The 25,563-nt window shown below is 33.3% G+C and overlaps 1 protein-coding gene across 2 annotated transcripts; it reads left to right on the top strand.

The window, feature by feature from the left end:
- The first annotated feature begins 189 nt into the window (after positions 1–189).
- Positions 190–20,046, top strand: LIPJ (lipase family member J). 2 transcript variants are annotated; one of them, XM_005565885.4, is made up of 11 exons: positions 190–273; positions 690–815; positions 3,904–4,015; positions 4,703–4,823; positions 7,274–7,472; positions 7,998–8,107; positions 9,617–9,753; positions 10,118–10,264; positions 15,647–15,718; positions 18,708–18,779; positions 19,747–20,046. In XM_005565885.4, the coding sequence occupies exons 3-11, from the start codon at positions 3,911–3,913 to the stop codon at positions 19,978–19,980; spliced, it is 1,197 nt and encodes a 398-aa protein (XP_005565942.3). In that variant the 5' UTR covers positions 190–273; positions 690–815; positions 3,904–3,910; the 3' UTR covers positions 19,981–20,046. The 2 variants fall into 2 exon arrangements, with proteins under 2 accessions (XP_005565942.3, XP_065376262.1); XM_065520190.1 differs by lacking the exon at positions 10,118–10,264.
- Positions 20,047–25,563: the final 5,517 nt, after the last annotated feature.

Here is a 25,563-nt window from a genome sequence, read left to right on the forward strand (position 1 = left end):
CATGACGGAAAAATGAATGCTTTATTTTCTTCATCTCTATCCCTTTTAGAAGTAATCTCACTTTTTTACCTATTTACTTATTTATTATTTATTGTTTTTCTCCTACTAGAATTTAAGCACCAAGAGGATAGAAATTTTGTCATATTCAATACAGTTTCCCTGGCAACTAGAATCAAATTTAGAATTCTCAGAGACTATGAGAGTTCACTATCTGTTCGCTAGAAAATATACAAGACTTTTGAGGATAATACTTAAATCAAGATAGGCCATATGGTAATTCAGTTGGATAATGATCAGTGACGTTGAGCTTTTTTTCATATGTTCGTTGGCCACGCAAATGTCTTCTTTTGAGACCTAACAATACTTTTAAGACTGTTGATTCTATATTTGAACTCCTTTAAGTCATTATAGACTGCATAGTCACTACTTGTTACTGTTATTACAATAACTGCCAGACAGAAAAATAAATCTACTTCAGACTTTTAGGGAAGTTTCATATCTTAATAATTTTAATTGCTTTTTAATGGACACTAGCGGGAAACTATCACTGACAACTTCTGTAGTGGTTTTCTCATTTTTGTCAAGATGTGAATGTATTTGGATTAATGTATGGGAAAGAGGCTTGAAAAAATAGGAAGCTGAATTTAATATTGTCTTGAGCTAAATGTTCTATTTATTTTGTTGTTTAGTATAATATGCTTTTTCTTAGCTTTCCTATGGCTCTGCTTAGCAACTTTTGCTAAAAGAAACACAATATATGATTGACTACTTTGAAGACACATACATTGGACACTTAAAATCAACAAAAGCAGAAGGTATGATATAATATTTTTCATTGTTGTGTGTTGTACCTAGAGTCAAACTAATCATTTTAATGGCAGAAGTTAAAGAAACATAATTCTCAAGTCATCTTTTAGGAAATTCTATTTAATATTACAGATATTTGATATCTTCATATTTTGTTTAAGTACTTTTGCTAAATGGGTGACAGCTTTTAAAAATCATTATTTAAAGTTCTGGCAACCTCCAGTTTTAGTGCTATGGTACAAAACTGCACTTTTTTACACACTTTCATCTTTGACTGCCTTATGAAAGTTTGCCTCTCAGCAGAGCAAAGCACCAGTGATTTGCTCCATGGAATAATATCTCACCAGGTAGCCAGCATGGATGGAAAATTATGGCAAGTACTTAAAGTGAAGTAATAATGATTACCTGCTCCATTAGGTACAAGGTTTACAGGCCAAGGTAATATTTTAATCTAGTAGTGGTGATTACTTCTATGATATCTTGCATGAACTTAATAAATAGTAAACCATTTTATCCAAATTATTATTTCAACATGTAAGTATTAGAAAAATTATTGTTGAGATAGTTTACATTATCCTTTTTTGTAAACCTTCAAAATCCAGAGTGTATTTTACATGTATAAAAGATCTTAATTCTGGAGCTAAATTTGTATTAGACACACTTGAGGTGTTTTTGGATTTCATAAAATTTACATCTACAACAGTAGTTTCACATACCTAAATTGTTTGAAACATATTTAAAAGTTTCAGTAACTGAATTGACTATCAATAAATCATTTTCTCTTATATTTGCATGTACTATGACAAAATTATTTATCTTTTTTAGAAAAATTGATTAGACTTTGAAGTAAAAATGTATCAACTTAAAAACTCTATTTCTTCAAGTTAAGTATATTTAAATAGCTCATGTCAACTTAAAATTATTAATATCAAATTCAAGTTTGAGTTGCAAAGCAACTCAATTTATTAATATCAACTATTTTTCTTGTAGTTTTGTAGCCAATTTATATAAATGCTGCTGTTTAGAATTAAAATCTGCATATTGATTCATGTTAGAAAAATGTGTACATCATTATTATTGAATTGCATTATGGAAAGTTTTCATTTCAACGTAAAGTCTAGTAGCTGTTTATTAAGGTAATAAATGAGCTTTTCCATTCAGCATGATATGGATGAAAAAACATGTCATCCTGCCATTTTCTTGTTTTCAGTTATGGGATATTTGACAAGTATTGCTTTTGTTTCAAGACAATCTTGAATTGGGATTAACAATACAGAAAATCTTATAAAAATTTAAAGTTGTATTTAACAGAAAAATATTTTACACTGCTTTAGCTTTCATATTAAAATTAATTTAACTAAAATAAAATATTTAGTTTCTCACTGGCCACATTTCAAGTGCTCAATGGCCATATTCTAGACTTTGGTGAACTTTTTCACTAGTTGCTTTGTGTGGTTGATGAGTCATTGCAAATAATAAGGTTAATTTCATTCAGTTAATTTCATTTCATTTCCCATTGGTGGTTATTAGGCATACCACAACTATATGTCAAAGGCTTATACTTCTGTGTTTCCTTTGTATAAAAATATTAAAATTTGGGTAAATATTTGAGGCTATAAATTGGGCAGTCATAACCTACATGCCTGGAACAGTCCAGAGTATGCCTATTTTCCCAAGATAATTATCAATAGAATTTTATTTTAAAAGATATCTTGTTTCAGATGATAGTCTATACATTCCTTCTAGAAATAATGCAAAGCATTTTAAAACCTCAGCTAGAAAGCAAGCAGTGTGTAGTAATACATATAGTTAACACATGTACAGACAGAGAACGTATTCCTTCCCAAGCTATTTCCATATACTTATCTGAGACAGCCCATGAGGACAGAGGACTGAGTAGACTTGCTGCCTGCTGAGCACTTTTCCAAGAATACAACCAAAGAGGAATATCTAAATGTGATTCCAAATGTTTTAAAGTTTTTCTACGTGCAGTTAAATTAGCAGCTCTTGGTCTTCTCTGTGGTAGAAGATATTGGTAATGCTGTTTTAAACTTTGCTGTTGCCTTCAATGAAAACCACAGATATTATACCAAATATAAATACTTGGACCAAAGGAGAGAAGTGCAGCTTCTGTAAATTAAAGTTTTAAGTTAGAAAGTGTTTTTTAAAAAATGAATACACTTTAAAACTTTCAGAGCTACATATTTTTTTTTCAAGTTATCAGTGCACTGGAAACTGGACCAATAAATGTATAAGAAAGACATATCAATTATGTGCATGTAAATTATGTCCCTAAATTGCTTGTAATTTGTTCTCTTGAATAAGGAGGATTGTTACATATTAATGTCAGCTATATGACAGGCATTACACTGATAACATCATATCACATTGATCAAATTTAAGTTTTATAACAATCCTGAGAAGTAGGTATTAGTTGCATTTTGTAGGCAGGGAAACTGATGATCAGAGAGGTTAAGTAATCTGCTTTCAGTCACCTAGCTAGTGAGTGGCGAAGGTAGGGGTCTTATAATCCTTGGATTGTATCCTTCTAGATATAGTGGTTGGCTTATTATACAAGGCTCATAAGATTAGTAAGTCATGCTTTTTGGGGGAGAATCTGGATGGCAGCCTCTGTGGGTCCCTGGTTTATTGTTTTAAGAAAAAACTTAAGAGTTCTGCCTTCGTAGAATTTAGGAGATTCAAAAATCACCAATCTGTAAAAAAAATAAAATGAGTTGCTGAATGAAAGTTATCCAAGCTTCCAAATCTACCCTTTCTTTTAATTTGTAATACATGATAAAGCTCTCAGAATTGGGCTGAATAATACTATAATGGAGACTTCTGAGAGTGAATTTATCCACAAAATAGGGTAGCCAGAAAAGCATGGACTTTGAAATTAAGCAGTCCTGAATCTGAATTCTGACTGCCAGTTATACATTGTATGGTTTTAGCCAAGTTATTTAATTCTTCGAAGCCTCTGTTTCCTCACCTGAAAACAGTAATATTTCCTACCTCACAGAATTATTTGCTGCAGTTTTATAAATGGTATAATTTGCTGCAATTTTAACTGTATAAACATATTCCTTTTATATATAGGTCCCAAATGTGGTATCTTTTCACAATGATGTATTTTATCCGAATTCTTCGAATTACCCATGGTGTCTTTCAAAATCAAAGATCTGCAAACCCTGAAGCAGATATGAATATTGTAAGTTGTTAGAAAATAAATCTGTACTGCCAAAATAACAGAGAATGCTACTCTTCAAATTTGGAATTTTAATTTAATAGATTTACAGTCAAATGTACATATCTATATTCACATTCTATATGTTGTTTCTCATCTGCTATTCTATAGCTTAGTTTCTCCTTCAGCCTTATTCTATCTTTGTAATGAAAAATGTGTAAATATATTCATACCTTCACATATTTGAAATATATATTCACATATATGAGGGTATGAATATATACCTCCTTCTCTATATATTTACATATATACAAATTTCAGATATAAGATTAGATATACACATAGACATGCAAACATTTATGGATGCATGTATATTTTTAAATTGTGTATAGGTGGGTAGGTAAAAGTATGAGAGACTAGTAGTTAAAAAAGAAAATATTCTTGAGATATCTCTTTGAGGGTGGGGGTTTATTTGTTTGTTTGTTTGTTTTATTCTTTCAATCCCTAGTATATAAAACTGCTGCTCAGTAGGTGTTTACAAATATTTATTAACTGAATGAATCAGCAAATTAGTGAAAATAAAAATAGATAGGCCTGAGGTTGAGAGAGAACACCAAGGTTCATTATCACATAATGCGTTAGAAATGGCAAACCATTCAACTTTATTTGATAACAATTTTATGCTAAAAGATTTGCTTTTTCTTTATCTAGAGCCAGATTATTTCCTACTGGGGCTACCCTGATGAAGAATATGATATTGTAACCGAAGATGGTTATATCCTTGGCCTTTATAGAATTCCTTATGGGAGGACAGACAATAATAAAAATCTAGGTAATATTCAATTGAAGATGGATTGGTGACCATCTAGGTCCTGAAGTTCTTAATTGTTCTAATTGATGGAGAATGTAGGACAAGAAAAGCACCTTAAGATTAAGTGAATACTCAACTTCCCATGTGTCTTCCCACATGCCACAAGAAGAGACACGCAAGAAGATACATTGGCCTTCTGGTCACAGAGAGGTTGTGATGGAACACAAGCTGTTCTTCCCAGGTTTCTTTTGTGGATCACTTGGCTCTTACATGTTGATTCTCTAAAATTTTCTTTTTCTGATGAGAAATTAGAAATGCTGTGAAACACAATAACATTATTATGCTCTAGATTTTGAAGAAAGGCTGGTGCAAATTTCCTTCTTCGTCTTTGTCATTCTCTCCGCTAGAAACAGCAGAGAGATGAGGTTGGTAGCAGCCTCAGGGCTCTTTATTCCAACAGTAAGTACATTTGAATCATTAGAGTGTGGTGAAAAATGCACTGGAATTTGTTAGGAGATCTGGGGTATAATCCTAGATCTGCCACTCACTAGTAGGATATGTAATGGATTACTTTTGCTTATTCATATAATTACCCAAATAAAAGCCAAGTATTTTCTTTTCTCCTTAGCTTTTCTTCCTGAAAGTATGTTTCTTTCAGAAGGAAACAGAATGTGAAAAAAATAGAATGTTTCTTATATTATAGGGCATCCTCTCAAGTTACTTTGAACATTAAAGTACACTTCAGAGAGGATATTAATTTAAAATGACCTTAATTAACATAATTTTGCATATTTATAAAGGTTACACCCAGTAGCAGAAAATCTTAACATAGATTTTATATAATAATATTATTTATCCCCCAAGCTAAGACCTCATTTTGCAAGTACTGTATTAAAGATTTAAAGATAATTTTAAAACACAGCAAGTGCCTTAGAGTGCTCTAAAGGCAGAGTCTGAGAGAGGGGTTCAGGTACATGTGACTGATTGGTGAAATACTGTCAGGAGGCAGTAACGTGGAAATTAGGATAAAGTAGGGTAAGGAGTTAAGGAGTAATATAATATGACTCAGCTTGGGGCTAGCTAAAAAATGATCTCAGAGAAGTTCAAGGTTCCCATAAAAATTACACTACAGAGGTGGTTCCACCTTGAGATTAGAGAGCCAACTTTTTGTGTTCCTATGTCAGTTAATCATTGCCTGAAGGCTACCCCTAGAAGGAGGTGTGATCTCTTAGGTGAGGCAGTTCCAATTTGGCCGAGAAAGGAGCAATAGTAAGCCCTTCAAAAGCAATACTAGGGCCATAACTAGTATTCATAAATGTCCTCCTCCACCATCCATTCTAGGTTTCTCTACTCTACCTCTTAGCTAGCTTGCCTGATGAGCAATAGGAAACCCTTAAAAAGCAACCGAAGGCCGTAACTTGTACTCATAAACGTCCTCATCCATAATCTATTCTAGCTTTCTCTACCTCTCAGCTAGCCTGCCTGATAGGGTAAGCTAGGCCCTCATCCCTAGGGGCTAACATATTCATATCAGATGATGGTTGTACTTGTTCGTGTACAGTTAAAACTGGGCATAGAAGTAGGAAAAGATGACCCAGTGGATCACCTGAAGAGCAAATGTATTTCTCCCTTTCCTCATTTTGTATCAGCAGACCTACTTTCTTATGATGATAAGGGTCAATGAACTTCCTGGTCTTCAGTAATGAAGAGCCCACAGTGACCAGGCAGTAGTCATAGCTTTAAGTTTGTTAGGATGCTCACAGTGCCTTGGTGGTAGCATTTTCTCTCTGGAGACCAGGGCCTCTAGAGATGCAGAGGCTGAAACTGTGAGAACAGATTCCTAAGTGGGTTCCTAGGAGTGATGGCAAGCTCTTGTTCCTCAGACTCCTGTGTTCTACTTATTGGGTTATCACAAATATATTCTCACCATTTTTAAAAGATGTACAATAATTCCTGAAGGATAGTGCCCATGCTTACAGGATGTCATCTCTCAGCTGGATTTTTCCTGGCTGGCTTTTACTGAGCATTCAAGGGCTTGTTTCATTTTTCTATCAGGTTGGCAGCCTCTTGATGGGAGTTATATGGTAGGACCAGTGAATACCGTGACCATGTGCCAATGATTTGTCAACTTTGCTATGTAATTGATCCCTTATTTAAAATGTATTACTTAAAATGTGTATGAGTGCTCGAATTACTATAAAATGTTTGATTATTCTCTCTCACTAAAATGTATATATTTAAGTGTGATGTGACCTAATTGCTCACTTGGTTATTTGAAAGACAACCGTTAGTGAACTGTATTAAACAGCTCTGTCATACAATGGGATTAAATCTTAGTAACTTACCCTACTTATGAAAAGAATCTTTAAAAACTTTAAACTATCATGTACTAAAAGTTTGAATTTCATATAAGAGATTTTCATATAGATGACCACAAAATTTATAAAGAATTTTCTACATTTTTTTTTCAGCTCAGAGGGTTGTTGTATACTTGCAACATGGTTTGCTTACATCTGCCAGCAGCTGGATTTCCAATCTTCCCAACAATAGTCTGGGCTTCATTCTGGCAGATGCTGGTTATGATGTGTGGATGGGAAATAGCAGAGGAAATACCTGGTCCAGGAAACACTTGTACCTGGAAACGAATTCCAAAGAATTCTGGGCTTTCAGGTACAAATAAAATGAAGTAACATTTCATTTTATAAGTGTATACAAATTTTTCATTTTGAATGAAATAAAATAAAATTTAGGTCTTACTCTTTTCACAATTTAGGACTTTCCATAGACCATTAAAATTTATGTGAATTTTGGCTTGAAAGTTAAAGAGTACTTGTGTGATTTTGAGTTTGTTACTTATGTTTCAGCAATAATCTTTATTTCTTACTTAGTACCTTACTGACCAACCCTATCCTTCCTTTGACTACTCTTCTACTCTATAACTCATATATTTTGTCTACCCTATTCTATTTTTCATATACAAACACCCTCTTTATAAGACTGCCTTGTGATTTTATTTCCTTGACTTTGAGTTCCCACAGAAGTCTCTATTTAGAAGATAATTATACCATATAACTTCCTGATTAATAACAAAAGACAGTAGAAAATTGCCTTTATTCATTTACCTATTCATTATTTTCAAATATTAACATAACATTAGTAGAAAGTGCTATTTTTATCTTCCTCTTTCTTTTGTAGTTTTGACGAGATGGCAAAATATGACCTTCCAGCCTCCATTGATTTCATTGTGAAGCAAACCAGACAAGAGGAAATATTTTATGTAGGCCATTCACAGGGTACTACTATTGGTATGCCAAGAAAGATTATTGCTAATATCCCTTAATTTCTTTGTTCAGGTTATGCATATACTTGTTAAAGTTGTAGATAAGCTTCTAGACCTGTAAGTAAAACAAACACTGTGAGACAAACATAGTATAGCAGAATGCCCTGGAATCTTACATGCTGCTTTGATCCCACACGGAGGCTTCTCTAGTCACAAGGAATTCACTGTAAAGACAAGGTTGGTTGTGGTTTTGTTTGTTTCAAATTGTATAAAAGTTGGATATCTATGTTATTTAAGATCAAAGTGAGATTGCCATTATTATGTGTTCTACAAATAGAACTTTCATATTATTTTTCCTTTCAAAAATGTAGCATAGGATTTTATGAGTGGAAAAGATGAAAACCTATGTATGTTTTTGCATTTAGGACTGATCAAACTTAAGAAATGCACAAAAATCAGGGAATTCTTTCTATATTTAAACATGACTAGAAAAGAACTTTAATCAGAACTCTAATGCCTAATATATAACAACTTTACTTTCAGAAATAAATTACCTATGACCTAACATAATTCTCTTGCATGGTACTATAAACCTCTTTACTCATGTTATTCTACTTTACAGGGAGAAAAAGCCATCTTATAATAGAAGCTAATATTAAGTAAATCGTTTCTAAGCTGAAGACTGTAATTTTCTTATAGAAATAATCCACTTCCTACTACAAAAAGCATGTTGAGTAACAATCTAATCCCATTTTCTACAGATCTTTTCTCTGACATGTATTAACCATATATGTGACTTTTAGTCCAAATTCTCATCAACTATTCAATTATCTAAAACCAGGAATGCCTGAAAATGTAGAAATAAGAAAAAAAATGAGTAATGAGTGTCGGAGCTTGTTGACTTATCACATGATATATAATTCTTTGGTTGTTTGGCTTCTCAGAGCCTGACCTAAGTAAATAAATAATTAATAAATAAATAATCTATCAGAATATTGACGTGTAAGTAGATAGCTTGATAAGACGGCAAAGGGAAAAATGACTATTTTCACATTAATGCCTCAAAACTACCAATAAAATAAGATGCTTAGTATCCTCTGTATAAGATGATAAGGAATTTTAAAATATATTGAAGATAAATGTTAAAACAATGGGACATTTATTGAGCCTGTCACCTAAAGTGTAAAATTCACCTGTCTGAAAATTCACATATTTCATTTTCACCTTTGCAAGTTATAAAAAATGTTCAATATTGCTCCTGATTTTTAAACTGTGGTGTTACATGTCTGATTTATTGCTAAAGTATCATTCTTTATGGTCTATACATTGTAGAAACCTGAATTATCTGCATTATATTATGACCAATATATTACAATATACTGGGTGATTTAAAAATGTTTGATAGGTGAATTAAGAAATAGTTAATTGTTCAGAAACTATTTTTGAACTTACTCTTATTCTCCTTGGTGTCATCTCTTACATGCTAGTAATTGCTTAAGAATAGCTTACTAATTTATATCTTATTTTATTTTAGGTTTCATAACATTTTCTACTATACCAAAGATAGCTGAAAGAATCAAAATATTTTTTGCCTTAGCACCAGTTTTTTCCACAAAGTACTTAAAAAGTCCTTTAGTTAGAATGACATATAAATGGAAGTCAATAGTCAAGGTATGTTCTACCTTTATTTATGTCATTGATAACCCAAAGTGATAATGGTATGCTTTCAAATAAGAGATCTTGACTATATTTAGACAACCACAAGTATGAATTGAAATTTTTGGTTTCATTTACACTAGATTCTTGCCTTTGTTTCTACAAAGGAATACAATTTTACTTATTATAACTTTAGAACCTCACTGTAAGAGGAAATCCAGTGGCCAAACCACCCTGCTTCCAAGTTTTTTCCTTTATTTGAAATTTTCAAACTACTGTGAGATAATTTGTTTGGTTTTATACATAGTGAATTATGATAACATTTCTTTAGTACTTATTGTGGTCATCCAAATGTGGATAAAATAAATTTATTTTACAGGCTTTTTTTGGCAACAAAGACTTCTTGCCTAAAACCTCATTTAAAAAATTCGTTGGTTCAAAGCTGTGTCCACTACAGATTTTTGATAAGATTTGCCTCAATATCTTGTTTATGATGTTTGGATATGACTCAAAAAACTTAAATATGGTAAGAACAAGTTGAATTTGAAATATGTATATTTTCCAATATTTGAAAAGTGTAATAATAATAGTGCTTGTGTTATACCTTGTGTCATTTTGTGGTTCATCCACATACACTAGTAGTCAGATTCTTAGCCTATCTGATTTTATGACTATACCAACATTGTACAACTAACTTGCATTAACATGCTAGGATTGTTTTACTTGCATATTTGTCTTGTTGTCTGTAAATATTCGAGAGCAGCTGATGTGATGGGTATCTTTATTGACCTTTGCTACTGGGTATTAGTTTCCTGAGACTTCTAAGATTTAGTCCTCTTCTATTCAGTTGTTTCCGGTAACTCCATAACTCCTCCTGCTGATTCCTAATACTCCTTCCCATCCTTGTTGATCCTTCCATAATTAGAATTAGTGCCTGCCAATTATCTTTAAGTTTCTAGCTTTTATCAATACTCTTGGAGTGGGAAACCATTGTGGTACTCAAGGTACTATTACCAAAACCTTTGGATTGATTGTATATAGGTTCTCTTAAGGATATAGGCATTCATTCTAAGCATTTCTCATGCAGATTTGGCAGAAGCAAATATGCCATTTGGACTAGAGGTTAGTTCTTGTACCTGGACCTTTTAAGAGCTTCTCAAAGAGAGCCAATATAGACATTCAAAGAAAGAGAGGTATTCTCTTAATTCCCAAACACACTTTTATGCCACAAGGACATGTTTGTTGACTTTGTTGATTTTGTTCAACCTTATCTTATTTTCAGAATGCTCTAAGAAACTCAGTTCTCATCTTTTCCACCCATAAAGGTATGAGCAATGTACCTTCTGCCAGAGAAGGCAAAAAGGATTACTTCCGGATTTCCTCTTTTTCATATTTTTCCGTTCATCTAGTGCTAAGCACCTACTATGGGAGGCCTGGAAGAATCATAAATACAATGTTTATTTTTACTTATCCATTCATTCTATGTTTTAGGTAGTATATTTGGCCAATTCTATATTTTTTGTAATTATAATGTGATATCTCTGAGAACTCTTTTTTTGTGTGTAAATTATTAGAAAAGCTTATACTCTGGTTTTCTAGCCTTCAAAACTGTGGCATTTCTTCTGCAACAGAAGTTGACAGTGTTGTAGATTGTAATATGACTGTGTCTTAATTTAACTGGAATTGTAGGAAGTTGGAAGTAGAAAATTTTCACGCACAGTGTGTTTGGAAATAGTTAATTGTGAAACTGTGGTTCAGCTTGAATCAGTCTCTTGAGCCTAGCAAGATCTGTGGAGGAAGTAGGGTCTGGCTTAAAATTGTTTGCTTAGAGCCAGTATGAAAAACCAAAAAAGAATCTGGTAGTTTGTAAAAAGGAAAACCAACCAGAGAATTGAAAGCAAGTTGTGAGAACTGAAAGCAAGTCATGATGCAAGGAAAAACAGATGACAAAAATGCTCACAATGTGACTTGGAAAATGTATCCTCAAACAACCAAAGTTTTGACCTTGTCCAGGTGTTATGATTTTTTGATGATAATTTACAAAAAAAAATTCTAACTCTTATGAGGGGAAATGAGCCTGAGATATCTGAGTACAGCTGTCAAGGGTGCGTGGTTATTATTTAGGTCTCTTTCAGGGAATGGATTCCTTCTTATCTTTCTGATAAAGGTGAAGTAGAGACTCTGGTAAACATTTCAGATTGCTCACAGATAGGCCTGACAGGTGTTTATGAAAGCTACTGTGCACTTCTTCATATGGAAGGATGAACAGAACAATGCAATTTAGGTTGTATAAGCCTCTGACCTACATTAAGGTAAACAGTAGTGACCCATGATGGAAGGAGTATCTGGAGTGTACCAGAAAACTAAGCATTATATTGGAGCTTATTTCAAACACAGAGAATAATTATAATTAGAGGACATAATAAATATCTGAGTTTTAATTACAGAATGTTTCTGTTAAAAATTTCTGTACAGGCTATTTAACATTGTTCAGTCAGAACTTTATTTTTGACAGTTTCAAGTAGCCTGAATGGCAATGAAAACAAAAGACATTTTCTCTTTTTTATTGAGGTACAATTGACAAATAAATACATTGTGAAATAATTGCCACAATCAAGTTATTAACACATCTGTCACCTCACATAGTCACATTTTTGGTGAGAATGCTCAAGATCTATTCTCTCAGCATATTTCAAGCATACAGTACAGTATTATTAACTAGTCACCATGCTGTACATTAGGTCTGAAAATGTATTTACTATATAACTGAAAGTTTATACTCTTTGACCACCATGTCCCCATTTTTCCCACCTGCAAGACCCTAGCAACCATCATTTTACTCTGTTTCTATGAGTTCATCCTTTTATTTATTTATTTAATATTCTACATAGAGTGATATCATAGAGTATTTGTCTCTCTCTATTTGGCTTATTTAACTTACTAATGCCTTCCAGGTTCATCTATGCTGTCACAAATGGCAGAATTTTTTTTCTATGGTTGATTAATATTCTACGTATATATATGTGTGTATATGTGTGTATATGTGTACACATACATACATATATATGTACATATATATGTATATATGTATATATGTACACATATACACACATATATGTGTATTAACAATATTTTCAAATCCATTTTGACAGTCTTTGCCTTTTAATTGGATTATGGCATTTAGTAAATTTGTTTTTATATAATTATTAAGATTAGATTTATGGCTATCATCTTGCTATATGCTTTTGATTTGTCCTATCTGGTGTTCTTTTTATTTCACATTTCTTGACTACTTTTGTGTTTCTGAAATACTTTTTAATATTTTATTTTATCTTATTTTGTTACAGCTTTAAAAATATTCTTTATTATTCTCTTAGAAATTATAAAATGTATCATGTATTATTACTTACATTAAATTTGTGTTTATATCCACATCCTAAATAATGCAAGCACTTTATACCAGTTTAACTGGGATTCACCATTTGGGATACAGTGAGCTTCTTTCATCAAATTTAAACATTCTCAACCATTAATATTTCAATTATTTTTTTTCTTTCAAAATATTGGACCACCTGACAGTGGCCAACATCTTTCCTTGCTCTATTTTTTTTTTTGTGCTTAAGTTTGAATATTTTATATAGGTTTGAATTTGAGTTCAAAAATCCTGTCTTTTGCTGTGTATAGTCTGCTTTTAAATCCATCTAATAAATTTTAACGTTTATATATTATATTTTTATTTTGAGTGTCCATTTGACTATAAAATAAATTCTAATTATCTGTTAAAATATTCTTCCTTTATGACCATTTTAAACTTTAAAAAATATTTTATTTAACATATTAATCATACTTTATTTTAAAGCTTTTGCTAACTCTAATGTTTGCAGCATCTCTGCATCTGCTTTTGCTGATTATTTTATGTCCTTATTGTTGGCTATGTTTTCCTGTTTCACTCTGTGACTAGGATTGAATGCAGGGTACTGGGAATAGTATGCTGCACATTCTCTTGGTTAAATTACTGTCTTAGTGCATTTTGTATTGCTATAATAGAATACCCAAGACTGGGTTATTTATAATGAACAGAAATGTATTGGTTCACACCTCTGGAGGCTGGGAAGTCCAAGATCAAGGCACTGACATCTGGCAATGACCTTCTTGCTGTGCCACCACATGATGAAAGGTGTAGGGCAAAGAAGCAACAATGAAGCAAAAGGGAACCAAACTCACCCTTTTATTTTATTTTATTTTTGAGATGGAGTTTCGCTCTGTCACCCAAGCTGGAGTGCAGTGGTGCGATCTCAGCTCACTGCAACTTCTGTCTCCCAGGTTCAAGCAATTCTCCTGTCTCAGCCTCCTGAGTAGCTGGGACTTCCGATGCATGCCACCATGCCCAGCTAATTTTTGTATTTTTAGTAGAGATGGGGTTCACCATATTGGTCAGGCTGGTCTCAAACTCCTGACATCAGGTGATCCACCCACCTCGGCTTCCCAAACTGCTGGGATTACAGGTGTGAGCCACTATCCCCAGCCTCAAACACACCCTTTTATAATGGCATTAATCCCATCCATGAGGGCAGAGCCTTTATGGCTCAATCACCTCCCAAAGATCCCACCACCTAACACCACCACAATGGCAACCAGCAGGAGTTTAGGAGGGAGCAAACATTCAAACCATGGCAGTTACCCTTTCAAGAGTTTTGGCTCATTTAGCTAATTGTCAGTGCCCATTTTTAGACTTTTTAGGGTTGCCCTTATTTTATTCACTTTTCGTTAATTCAGGAGACTACTTCTCCTGGCAATCTATGGCCTTTAGTCCAACTCCATAGCACCCACATAGATCGATTTCTGTTTATTCTGCCCAGCAAGGCTGCCATACTCTGTTTGGCTCTAATTCCCTGCACCGTATTGGAAAATCCACAGGATGAAAGTTGGGATTAATGAAAGGTTTGCTTCTTGTATTTTTTTTCTCTTCAGGTTCCTGTCCTCTGGTGGTTGCTTTACAGTTTCTGTAAACCTGAACAATTGTTTTATAGTTTGCATCCGATATCATAAAAAATATTTGTGAGGTTTTTTAAAATAATTTTTTTCATTTTTGCTTGTTCTTACATGATACTTCTCTCTTCATATACTTGCTTTTCTTTGACTGAGTAGAGTTAACTGATTTTGAGAAATTTTTACCAAGAATTAGATAGTAAGACAGGCCTTTTCTTCTTGTGGAAATAAATCTTGCTTGCTTTTTCAAGGCACCTGAGGTCACTTTGAGATCAGTACTCTACATGTCTGGTTCACTGAGGTTCCCAGGGACTATCTAGGCAATGCAAATATAGATTGCAGATTAACATCATGGCTTTACCTTGAGCACTATAGAATTTGAGGCCCTTATGGAGAGTGTTTCTTTTAAAATCTTTCAACTTTGACAGGCCTTAAACTTTGATTTTTTGTTTTTTTCAACAAGCTAAGGTCTCAAAATGTAACTTCACATTCTCTGTGACTGACAACCTTAAACAAAGTGACTTTGGTTCTTTGTTTGTCTTTGGGGGTTCTTTATTTCTCTCCTCAATTTATTTTAGTAATTTACTTCTATCTTGTTAGTTCTTTCATGCTTTCAAAAGGTGTTTGTGTATGTGTGTGTATAGGCCTGTGTCAGTCACATTTGATTGTTTTCAGTAGGGTGAGTGACAGACCAAATAACTTAGAAATTCAAAAATAGCGTCTATATTAACGTAAAAATTGTACAATTGAATAAGTACATTTGTATATTTAATTAAAATACAATTTGATGATTTGTTTATTAATATTAATTTTAAAATAACCTAATTTTCTTGAAATAATTTAGTTCAATAAATATTGAGATTATGCTTTCTATGATTCAACTAATATAAAAATGCTTTTTTTTTTTTTGATCCCTCAGAGTCGTTTGGATGTGTATTTTTCACACAACCCAGCAGGAACATCTGTTCAAAATATGCTCCATTGGAGTCAGGTATAACTGCTAAAGTGCATTTCAATACAATTTAATTTACGCTACTCATGGTTTACCTCATTATTCTAGGGATCATACCATGGCCATAGAGTAATAAATTTATAAGGATAAAATAAAATTATTATATATTTCTATAATTCCTTATAGTTTATAAAATATTGAGGCCAGGTGCAATGGCTCACGCCTATAATCCCAGCACTTTAGGAGGCCGAGGTGGGTGGATCACCTGAGGTCAGGAGTTTGAGACTAACCTGGCCAACATGGTGAAACCCTGTCTCTACTACATACAAAAATTAGCCGTGTATGGTGGCACATGCCTGTAATTCCAGTTACCTGGGAGGCTGAGACAGGAGAATCGCTGGAACCCACAAGGTAGAGGTTGCAATGAGCCAATATTGTACTGCTGCACAGAGTAAGACTCTGTCTCAAAAATAAAGAAATACATAAATAAAAATAAAATGTTAGTATCATAATTTAATAAATCCTCTAAACCTAAGTAATATTACAGCAATATAAACATCAGTTTTACAAATGAGAAAATGTTACAACAGCAGACTAGGGATTATCTAGGCCATGTCCCACAATTGATTTGCCCAATGCTTGAAAACTATTCCACTTTTAAAAATCTGACTGGAACACACTTAGTTATCCTGATGCCTACTCTGAAACGCTTTCACTAGACTGCACTTTCTCCTCTGTTAAACTGTTAACTCCTGAGGACCATGAAAAGTTTGTTCACTTTTGTATTTCCAAGGCCAACAGTTCTTAGCATATAGTAGATACTCAACTAATATTTGTTCAATTAATGATATTGATTAAAAACAAAACACTGTGAATGCAGTCTGAATGTTGAAAACCAGGATAACATAGTAGAAAGAACACTTTTCTCAGATCAAAAGACCAGAAATTAAAACCTTTCTCTGGACCTTAGTGGCAGGGTGACATTCAGCATCTCATTTAATCTTCCTGAATCAGTTTCCTTTATTTTTAAAGTGAAATTAATAATTATCTGATTTGACTAAGAAAAATATTGTAAGAATTGAAAAGGCTAATGATTATAAATGTTCATTAAAGTTAATAAACACTAGGTAACTTTAAAGTATGGTTAAGATATTGGGTAAGGCTTTTTCATTTACAAAAAGTTTAAATCTATAGTGTAATTGATTTGGTATAACTTACTGAAAACATTTATTGTAACTTATATTTAGGTAAGATAAGCTATACTTTATTCTCTGGTGATGGCTAGACTAGAAAAATCTAAACAATCTTTGCAATTATTTATCCATTGTAACAATATTTATTGCACACCTACTATGTGTCTATACTATTCTGTGTTCATGGGCTACATCAGTGAACAAAACAAGAACTCCTGTCATCCTCAAGCTTACATATTATTAGTAGGTATACAGATAATAAACAGTAACCATGTCAGCTTTAAAAACTATTATAATGTGTTAGAAGGGAATAGAACTATGGAGAAATTGGGATAAAAGAGTAGGGAAAAGGTATTAGGCATGCTGAAAAGTGGGTTGTACTTTTGAATAGAAAGGTTAGGCCAGGGTTTAGTGAGATGGTGACATTTGGAACATGGAAACTTAGCGAAAGGAGGCAAAAATAATGAGTAAGACAGGGATCTGCATGTCGTTGTAAGGACTTTGGCATTCACTCTGTGTGAAGTGAGTAGGCACTGCATGATTTTGAGCAGGGAAGTGATATGACATAGTTTACAGTTTTAAAAGGAACACATTGGCTGCTATGTTGAGTAGACTATAGTAGGACAAGAGTGAAAGCAGTGAGAGAGTTAGAAAATTACTGCAATAATCCAAATGGGAATGACAATTGTTTGGACTGATGTGTTGACAGCAGAGATGGTGAAAGTGAACGGAGTCTGAATAAACATATGTATATCATGAACATGCAGGCAACAAAGTTTAATGAAGGACCCTATAAGAGGTGAGAGAGAAAGAGAGTCTTGGATGATTCTAAAGTTTCTGACTTACATAAGGAAAAGGTAATATTGCCATTAAAGGAGATAGGGAGGTTTGATGATGAAGGTTATGGAGGAAAGGTAAAATAAGTTTTAAATATTTAAGTGATGACGTTGAGTAAGCAGTTGTATATAGGAGCCTAGAATTTAGGAAAGACTTACAAAAGAAGGTAAACGTTTTGAATATAAATGACATGTAAAGCCAAGAGAGTGAGAATACAAAAAGCCAGGGGTGAGAATGCAAATGAAGTGAGTATAGACAGAAAAGCAAGATCCTTTTGAGAAAGGATTGGGTACTGAGATCGGAAAAGATTAACAGGTCAGGTGGCAGAAACTAAATTGGCTAAACAAAGCTGAAAAGGAATAGCAAGTAAAAATGAAAATCAAAAAATTGTGGTATTCTAGGAGCTAGGTAAAGGAAAGATCTCAAGGATGAGGGAATGAACAACTATGTCAAATGCTGCCAACAGATAACATGAGAAAATTCCTCCAAATTGATCAAAGTGTTAGAAATATCAAGGTCATAAGTAACCTTGGCTAGAAAGTGGTGGTGAGGCTGTGAGTGTAAAGGGGTGAAGAAAAAAATGACTTCTGGGACAAACTCTTGAGCCCTATTGTTTGAAGCAAAGTGTTTTAGGTGGGTGTTATCTTAGTCTTAGTGCAAGACACTCAGTGTTGACCTCTGTTGATGAAGCTGAAGATTTGAGGGAGCCTGATGTTACTTCTCCCAAAAGAGGCCCCCCTCTGGGTAGAAAAAAGCCTTGGGTATACGTACATTTATATAAAGACAATGGAATTATTTCTTTAGATTCCCCTGCTCCAATCTCCAACCCCTTCCATTTATTTCTCTACTCAAAGGAAAAGAAGAACAAAGAAGCCCACCTGCATAAATACCAGCAGACCCAGTACAACGGGGGTATATATTGCATTGCATGCTTAACTTGCTCAGCTGCCACTGTAATGAACAAATGATATGGTCTTATTTTTTTGTTTCTCTTTCAGCTTTTAAATTCTACTCATTTGAAAGCTTATGACTGGGGCAGTCCTGATCTGAACTTGGTTCATTATAATCAGGTACATAATTCTCTATAAAAACTCTCTGCCTTCCTGATTTTTTAGATAACTTTTCTATAGATCAAGGATCAACTGTAAATCTCCAGAGTACAATAACACACTGATAAGGACCAGCAGATGAAGACAATATTTATTTGGATACATATTGTCACATCCAACCAAAGTGACTTTTCTATGTTTTCTACGTATTTTAACAACAAATATCCTGGATAAGTCTAGAAAAGTTGACAGGCAGTAGAAGAAGTCAAAGTCTCTCAAGAGGAAAAATACTGTGTTTTTTTATATCCATAGCTTTACACTTGGTTAAATGAGAAATAAAAGGCATAATATATTTATTGACCCTAAAACCAGTTATTCTATTTGAAAAGATGAGAAAACATATATAATAATTAGGAAAAATTCGAAGTCAATGAGATGTGGTAAAAATTGTATAATGACAAAATTACTGAAGTACTAGAACCCAAGTCTGTCTGACTTCAAAGTTTATGCTTTTCCTCCATACTTTTCTGCCTCAGCTAAACTCCAGGCTGATGTGATCTGTTCATATAAAAGTCTGATCTTCATATAAAATTTGAAGATCAAATTCAAAGAGATCAGAGTTGACATGGACTGCCAATACTTATAATTTATTGACAAACATATTGACAGTAATACTGCCACAGAAAATTGACTTAAAATCTTTCATATTTTATAAATAGTACTGAAATTATCTCTGTGAAGTGTTTGAATATTTTGAATTGGAACAAACTATCTAGTTTAGATTTATGTATAACTTATTTTCAACTAAAACTTGTAATGCCTATTCATACTTTCACACCTTTGTTTCAACAGGTCCATTAAGTTGAATCCATTAGATTTGACTTATTTTAAAACAGTATTTAAACTCATCATTTTAAACAATTAGTAATTAAAACCTTCTAATGTATCATCTCCTATGAAAACTGTTTTTTCATTCATTTATTTTTAGACGACATCTCCATTCTACAACGTGACAAACATGAATGTGGCAACTGCAATTTGGAATGGTGAAAGTGACTTGTTGGCTGACCCTGAAGACGTTAAAATTTTACATTCTGAAATCACAAACCACATTTACTATAAAACTATTTCTTACTACAATCATATAGACTTTTTGTTTGGATTAGATGTCTATGATCAAGTTTACCATGAAATCATTGACATTATCCAAGACAATCTATAAAGAACCATGGCGCTGTGTGTTTAAAGATCTATATCATTCCTAATGAAATCCAATTCTTATTTTTTTAACTGTGTATGTTCTTTCATTTTTAAAACTAAAATATGTAGCTTTTCTGTCTGTATTCTCATTGACCTTAGGCCCTCCAGTCATTAAATCAGTGTCATTTATCATCTCAGGGGCAATGGCAGATTATAAATCAATCTAAGAAGCCTGTTGAGTTTCAAAATACAATTTACATAACTTATATCAAAAATAATAATCTTTAACATTTTCAATTGCAGTAGATAACTTAAGAAAGTTTTTTTCAACAGTACATGGGCTTACATATATTATAAAAAATAGAGTTTTGAGAAATACTTGATGAAATGAAAGCTAATGTTCCTCTATGCTAAATGAAGAGTAAAAACACTTTTCAAGTTTTATAAAGGAGTTTGGGAAGAAAAGAAAAAGAAAGAGAGCCTGGATGCCAATGCAATCTTGCTGCCTTGTGATCATTTCAGGCAAAGTCCCAGATGTAGGGAGATCATAGAAACTGTGGAGGGGCTGTGCCTCACTTCCCAGAGTGTATAGCTTGAGAAGAGGAAAGTTGCCTTTCCAGCCTATTGTGTGTTAAGAGCAGCAATGGTTGAGTTATATTCCTAGGTAACTAGATCTGAGGCTGGACTCATAAAATATTATGCACTGTAGCTTCGTGCATATAAGATCCAAGAATTTCTTATATATGAGATGTGTAGATATATTCAAGAGAGTACTAGAAGATGGAAAGAGAAATAAGATTTGGAATGAAAGGATACTGTCAATAAATGCAACACATATAATAGGAAGCACGGACTGTGGCAAGACAATGGGCATCACCAGGACATGTACACTAAAACCTCTCTCAAAATTGCATACAGACTTCCTGTTTCAGTTTATCACATAAGAAGATTGGAAGTCACCACTCAGTCCAAACAACAAATAAAAGTTCAGTAGACTGAAAAATCAGTAATTCCTTTTGTCAGTCTTTTTGACACTTAACACACTTTTGTAAGTTTTACCTTCAGGAGCTTGATCAGATTCTCACAGTAAATATTAGAGAAAAATTCTCTTGTGCTCTAGCAGAGAGAGAATAGAAACCATTTTGAAGTAGGTGACAACACTCTGCTCTTAACAAGGCCTGTCCTCAGAAGAAAGTAGTTAACCAGAGCCTAACCTGCAGGGTTTTATCAAAACCTAATGAATCTGAAGAAAAGATCATACCCAACTCCTGCCTACTCTAGCTATCTCCTCAAAGTGGAACTGAGAAGCACTTCTGAAGTTCACAGTCCAGCGGCACAGGCACACTAAAAGCCTGAGACCTAACAATGGGACTATAGAACACTTCGCCTCCCTCATATCTCACCACTATGTTACCACCTACTCTGCTGAAGGATGTTGTTAATGAGGAAGGCTATGTATGTGCGGGGGCAGGAAATATATGGGAAATCTTTGTACCTTCCTCACAATTTTGCTGTGAATCTCAAATTAGTCTAAAAAACAAATCCTTAAAAAATTGCATGCAAGGATATATGAAACAGGGGAAGATAAACTTTTCTTCGTTCCATTTCCTGAATAATGCATAACTTCTTGGGACATTTGTAGTACCTGGGGAGATCAAGATGCTAAGAAGAAAGTCTAGAATTGAGTGTGAATTTACCACATAAAGACTAACAAAAACAGTCCATAATTTGCTGAATTGGAGAATTAAGTTTTCTGCATTAAGCAAAACAGGAGTTGAAAGGCAAGTTCAGCTAGTTTTGAGGTTGCTAAATTTGTAGTTAACACATGCTTATGAACATCTGAAATTATTATACAAATGAGGTAGGAAAATTGGGTCCAGAGGCAGGGAACCTAAGGACTTCCTAGAACTAAATCAAATGGAAAAAAAAAAACCCCAACTCTATAGAGCAAGAAAATAACTTGGTAACTGTACTTCAGCTATGTCAGGAAACATCCTCTTCATTTGCATAGGGTGTACACCAAGTAAATATGTTTGTAACTTCACTTCATCCTCTCCAATTACACAGGGCTTACACCAAGTAACCAATAGGAAACCTCTAGAGGATATTTAAATCCCAGAAAATTCTGTAACCAGGATTTTGAGCTGCTCGTTCAGGCCTGCTCCCACCCTGTGGAGTATACTTTTGTTTTCAATAAATCTCTGCTTTTGCTGCTTCATTCTTCCCGTTCTTTGTGCATTTTGTCCAATTCTTTGTTCAAAATGCCAAGAACCTGGACACCCTCCACCAGTAACACAAATACAAATTAAACATACAGATAGAGAAATAAAATATGTGTATAGGTTATTATGAATGCAGCTAGGGAAGGTAAATAATAACTTGCAAAATTATAGTTAAGGCTATGAAGAAGTCCTTGTTTTCTTTGGTAAACCTTGGCACTAAAATAGTAGAGTACTGAGATTAGATACATCTTTAGATACATCTTTTTAAAGAGCTCCGGAATGTTAACATGGCTTAAATGTTACTTCAGTGGTTTCATATGATCCTTCAAAGAAGGCAAATATGATGGGATAAAAATTCAGAAGAATTACTCATGTTGATATTTAAATAATAAATTGGAAGTCTCTGATAATGGTGGACTAAATAACTTAGATCTGGAAAAAGCATAAAAAGTATCTGATTGAAGACAATGGAAAGCTAAAAGCACAATGAAGAATTGCAGTCAAGAAAAGGAAACCTGGCCGGGTGCCTATTGCCTAGGCACATAGTCATCAAGTTATCTAAAGTCAAGACAAAGGAAAGAATCTTAAGAGCTGTGAGGCAAAAGCATCACATAACCTATAAAGGAAAACCTACTAGATTAACAGCAGGTTTCTCGGCAGAAATCTTACAAGCTAGAAAGGATTGGAGACCTATTTTTAGCCTCCTTAAACAAAACAGTTATCACCTAAGAATTTTGTATCCAGCAAAACTAAGCTTCATAAATGAAGGAAAGATACAGTCTTTTCCAGACAAATGCTGAGAGAATTTGTCACTACCAAGCCAGCACTACAAGAACTGCTAAAAGTAGCTCTAAATCTTGAAAGAAATCCTTTGAGTACACCAAAATAGAACCTCCTTAAAGCATAAATCTCACAGGACCTGTATAATAATAACACAATGAATAAAAAATGAGGTATTCATTTACATTCATAACATTGAATGTAAATGGCCTGAAATACTCCACTTAAAAGATACAGAATGGCAGAACGGGTAAGAACTCAACAACCAAATTTCTCCTCTCTTCAGGGGACTCACCTAACACATAAGGTCTCACAAAAACTTAAAGTAAAGCGGTGGAAAAAGATATTCCATGCAAATGGACACCAAAAGCAAGCAGCAGTAGGATTCTTATATCAGACAAAACAAACTTTAAAGCAATAGCAGTTAAAAAAGACAAAGAGAGACATTATATAATGATAAAAGCCTCATTCCAACAGGACAATATCACGATTCTAAATATATACACACCTTGCACTGGAGATCCCAAATTTATAAAACAATTACGACTAGACCTAAGAAATGAGAGAGATGGCAACACAATAACAATAGGGAACTTTAATACTCCACTGACAGCACTAGACAAGTCATCAAAACAGAAAGTCAGCAAAGAAACAATGGACCTAAACTATATCCTACGACAAATGTATTTAACAGATATTTACAGAACATTCTACCCAACAACTGAAGAATATACACTCTATTCATCAGCACATGGAACATTCTTGAAGATAACCATATGATAGGCCACAAAACAAGTCTCAGTAAATGTAAGAAAACTGAAATTATATCGAGTACTCTCTCAGACCACAGTGGAATATTCAACATTTATGTGGTAATCAAAATTGGGTGTTTTTAGAAGCTAGCGTAGTTGCAGGGTGGTGGGGGGCAGTGGGCAGAGGATTTAGCTGTAGAGAAAAAGACCTTGTTTATTTGGGGCAGTAGCAGGCATCATTCCACAAAAAACTTAGCATGTTTTCTAGTTTTCTAAGAGAACTACAGGAGAGAAAGGGAAGAATAGGGGCCTAGGTGAAATATAAATGTCTTCTCCAGGTGGGAAGTGTTATAACTATTCCTGAAGATAAATAAGTATAACATATGACTCCCAGTTCTTATGTCAGATCACAGGTTTACCTAGTGAATGCTAAGTGGTTGTAGAGAACAGAAGGTAGCATAAATTAGAGATAGAGGCGGGGAATGAAAAAAAGGTAAAAGGTGATTGAGTTATTTTTCACTGGTTGTATACATGATTTGATGGAGAGTGTATAGGGAAGAGGGTAAAGAGGGTGCAATGGAATCTCACTTAGCAATGAAAGAGAATGCACAATTGATAAATACAATCAACTGATGAATCTCTAAGATTCTATTTATATGACATTCTCAGAAAGAGAACACGACAGTGATAGAAAACAGATTAGTGATTGCCAGGGAGTAGGAAAGGAAGTATGACTGGGATAGCATAAGGGAGATCTTTCTGGTGATGAAACTAAAGGCATCCTGATTGTGGTGGTAGTAACATGAACATGAATATATATATATTATATATATGTAATATATCTATTACATATATATAATTGTTATATATATGTATATTTTTATATATATATTTATATATTTTTTTACATATATATTTATATATATATTTTTCAATGTAAAAATTACATTGAAATATGTAAAAATGCATAAACTGTACATCAAACTTTTTAAAGTCAGTTTTACTATATAATGTTTTTAGTTTAAAAATTAGAAAAAAACATAAAGAGGAAAAGACATCAATGGATTAAATTTTTAAAAAGTCAACAAAAGGCAGCATGTGACTTTTATTTGGATCTTAAGCACAAAACTATGGGAGAGAAAAGCATGAGGTAGTTTAAAAATTTTGAATAATAATTGGTTATTTGATGATATTAAATGTTAAAAAATTTTAGTAATAATATTTTTAAAGTATAGTTGTGTTGTTTTAAGAAGTCCTTTTAGAGATGTACGGTGAAATATTTATAAAAGAAAATATATATTTTAGATTTGCTTCAAAATAATTCAGTGCAGGGGGGAAGTTTGAGGTATAGATTAAACAAAATTAGCCATGAGTTGATGACTGCTGAAGGTAGCTGATAAGTCGGTTGGGATTCATTGTATTATTTTTCTCTACTTTGTACATCTGTTAAATTTTCCATAATCAAAAGTTAAAGAATAAACATTTTTAAAAATTAAAAACATATTTACAGTAGCATCAAAAATATGAAATACCTTGAAATAAATCTAGCAAAAAATGTGTCAAACCTGTATTAAATATTATTGTAAAACGTTAAAACAATCAAAATGTGAAGAGAACTATAGATGTTCATAATGGAAGACTTAGTATTGTTGATATGAATTTTACCCAAATTGAATTGTACAGTTAATACAATCCCAGTTAAAATCCTTTTTTGTAAAAAGTTATAAGTTGAATCTAAATTTTACAAAGAATTGCTAGTGGTAAAAAACAGTGAAGAAAATGTTTTCAAAAGTATTTAATATTGGAGGATTTACACTCTTAAATATCAAGAATTATAAAATTACAGTACTT

The sequence above is a fragment of the Macaca fascicularis genome, chromosome 9, assembly GCF_037993035.2.
Source record: "Macaca fascicularis isolate 582-1 chromosome 9, T2T-MFA8v1.1".
Taxonomy (NCBI): domain Eukaryota; kingdom Metazoa; phylum Chordata; class Mammalia; order Primates; family Cercopithecidae; genus Macaca; species Macaca fascicularis.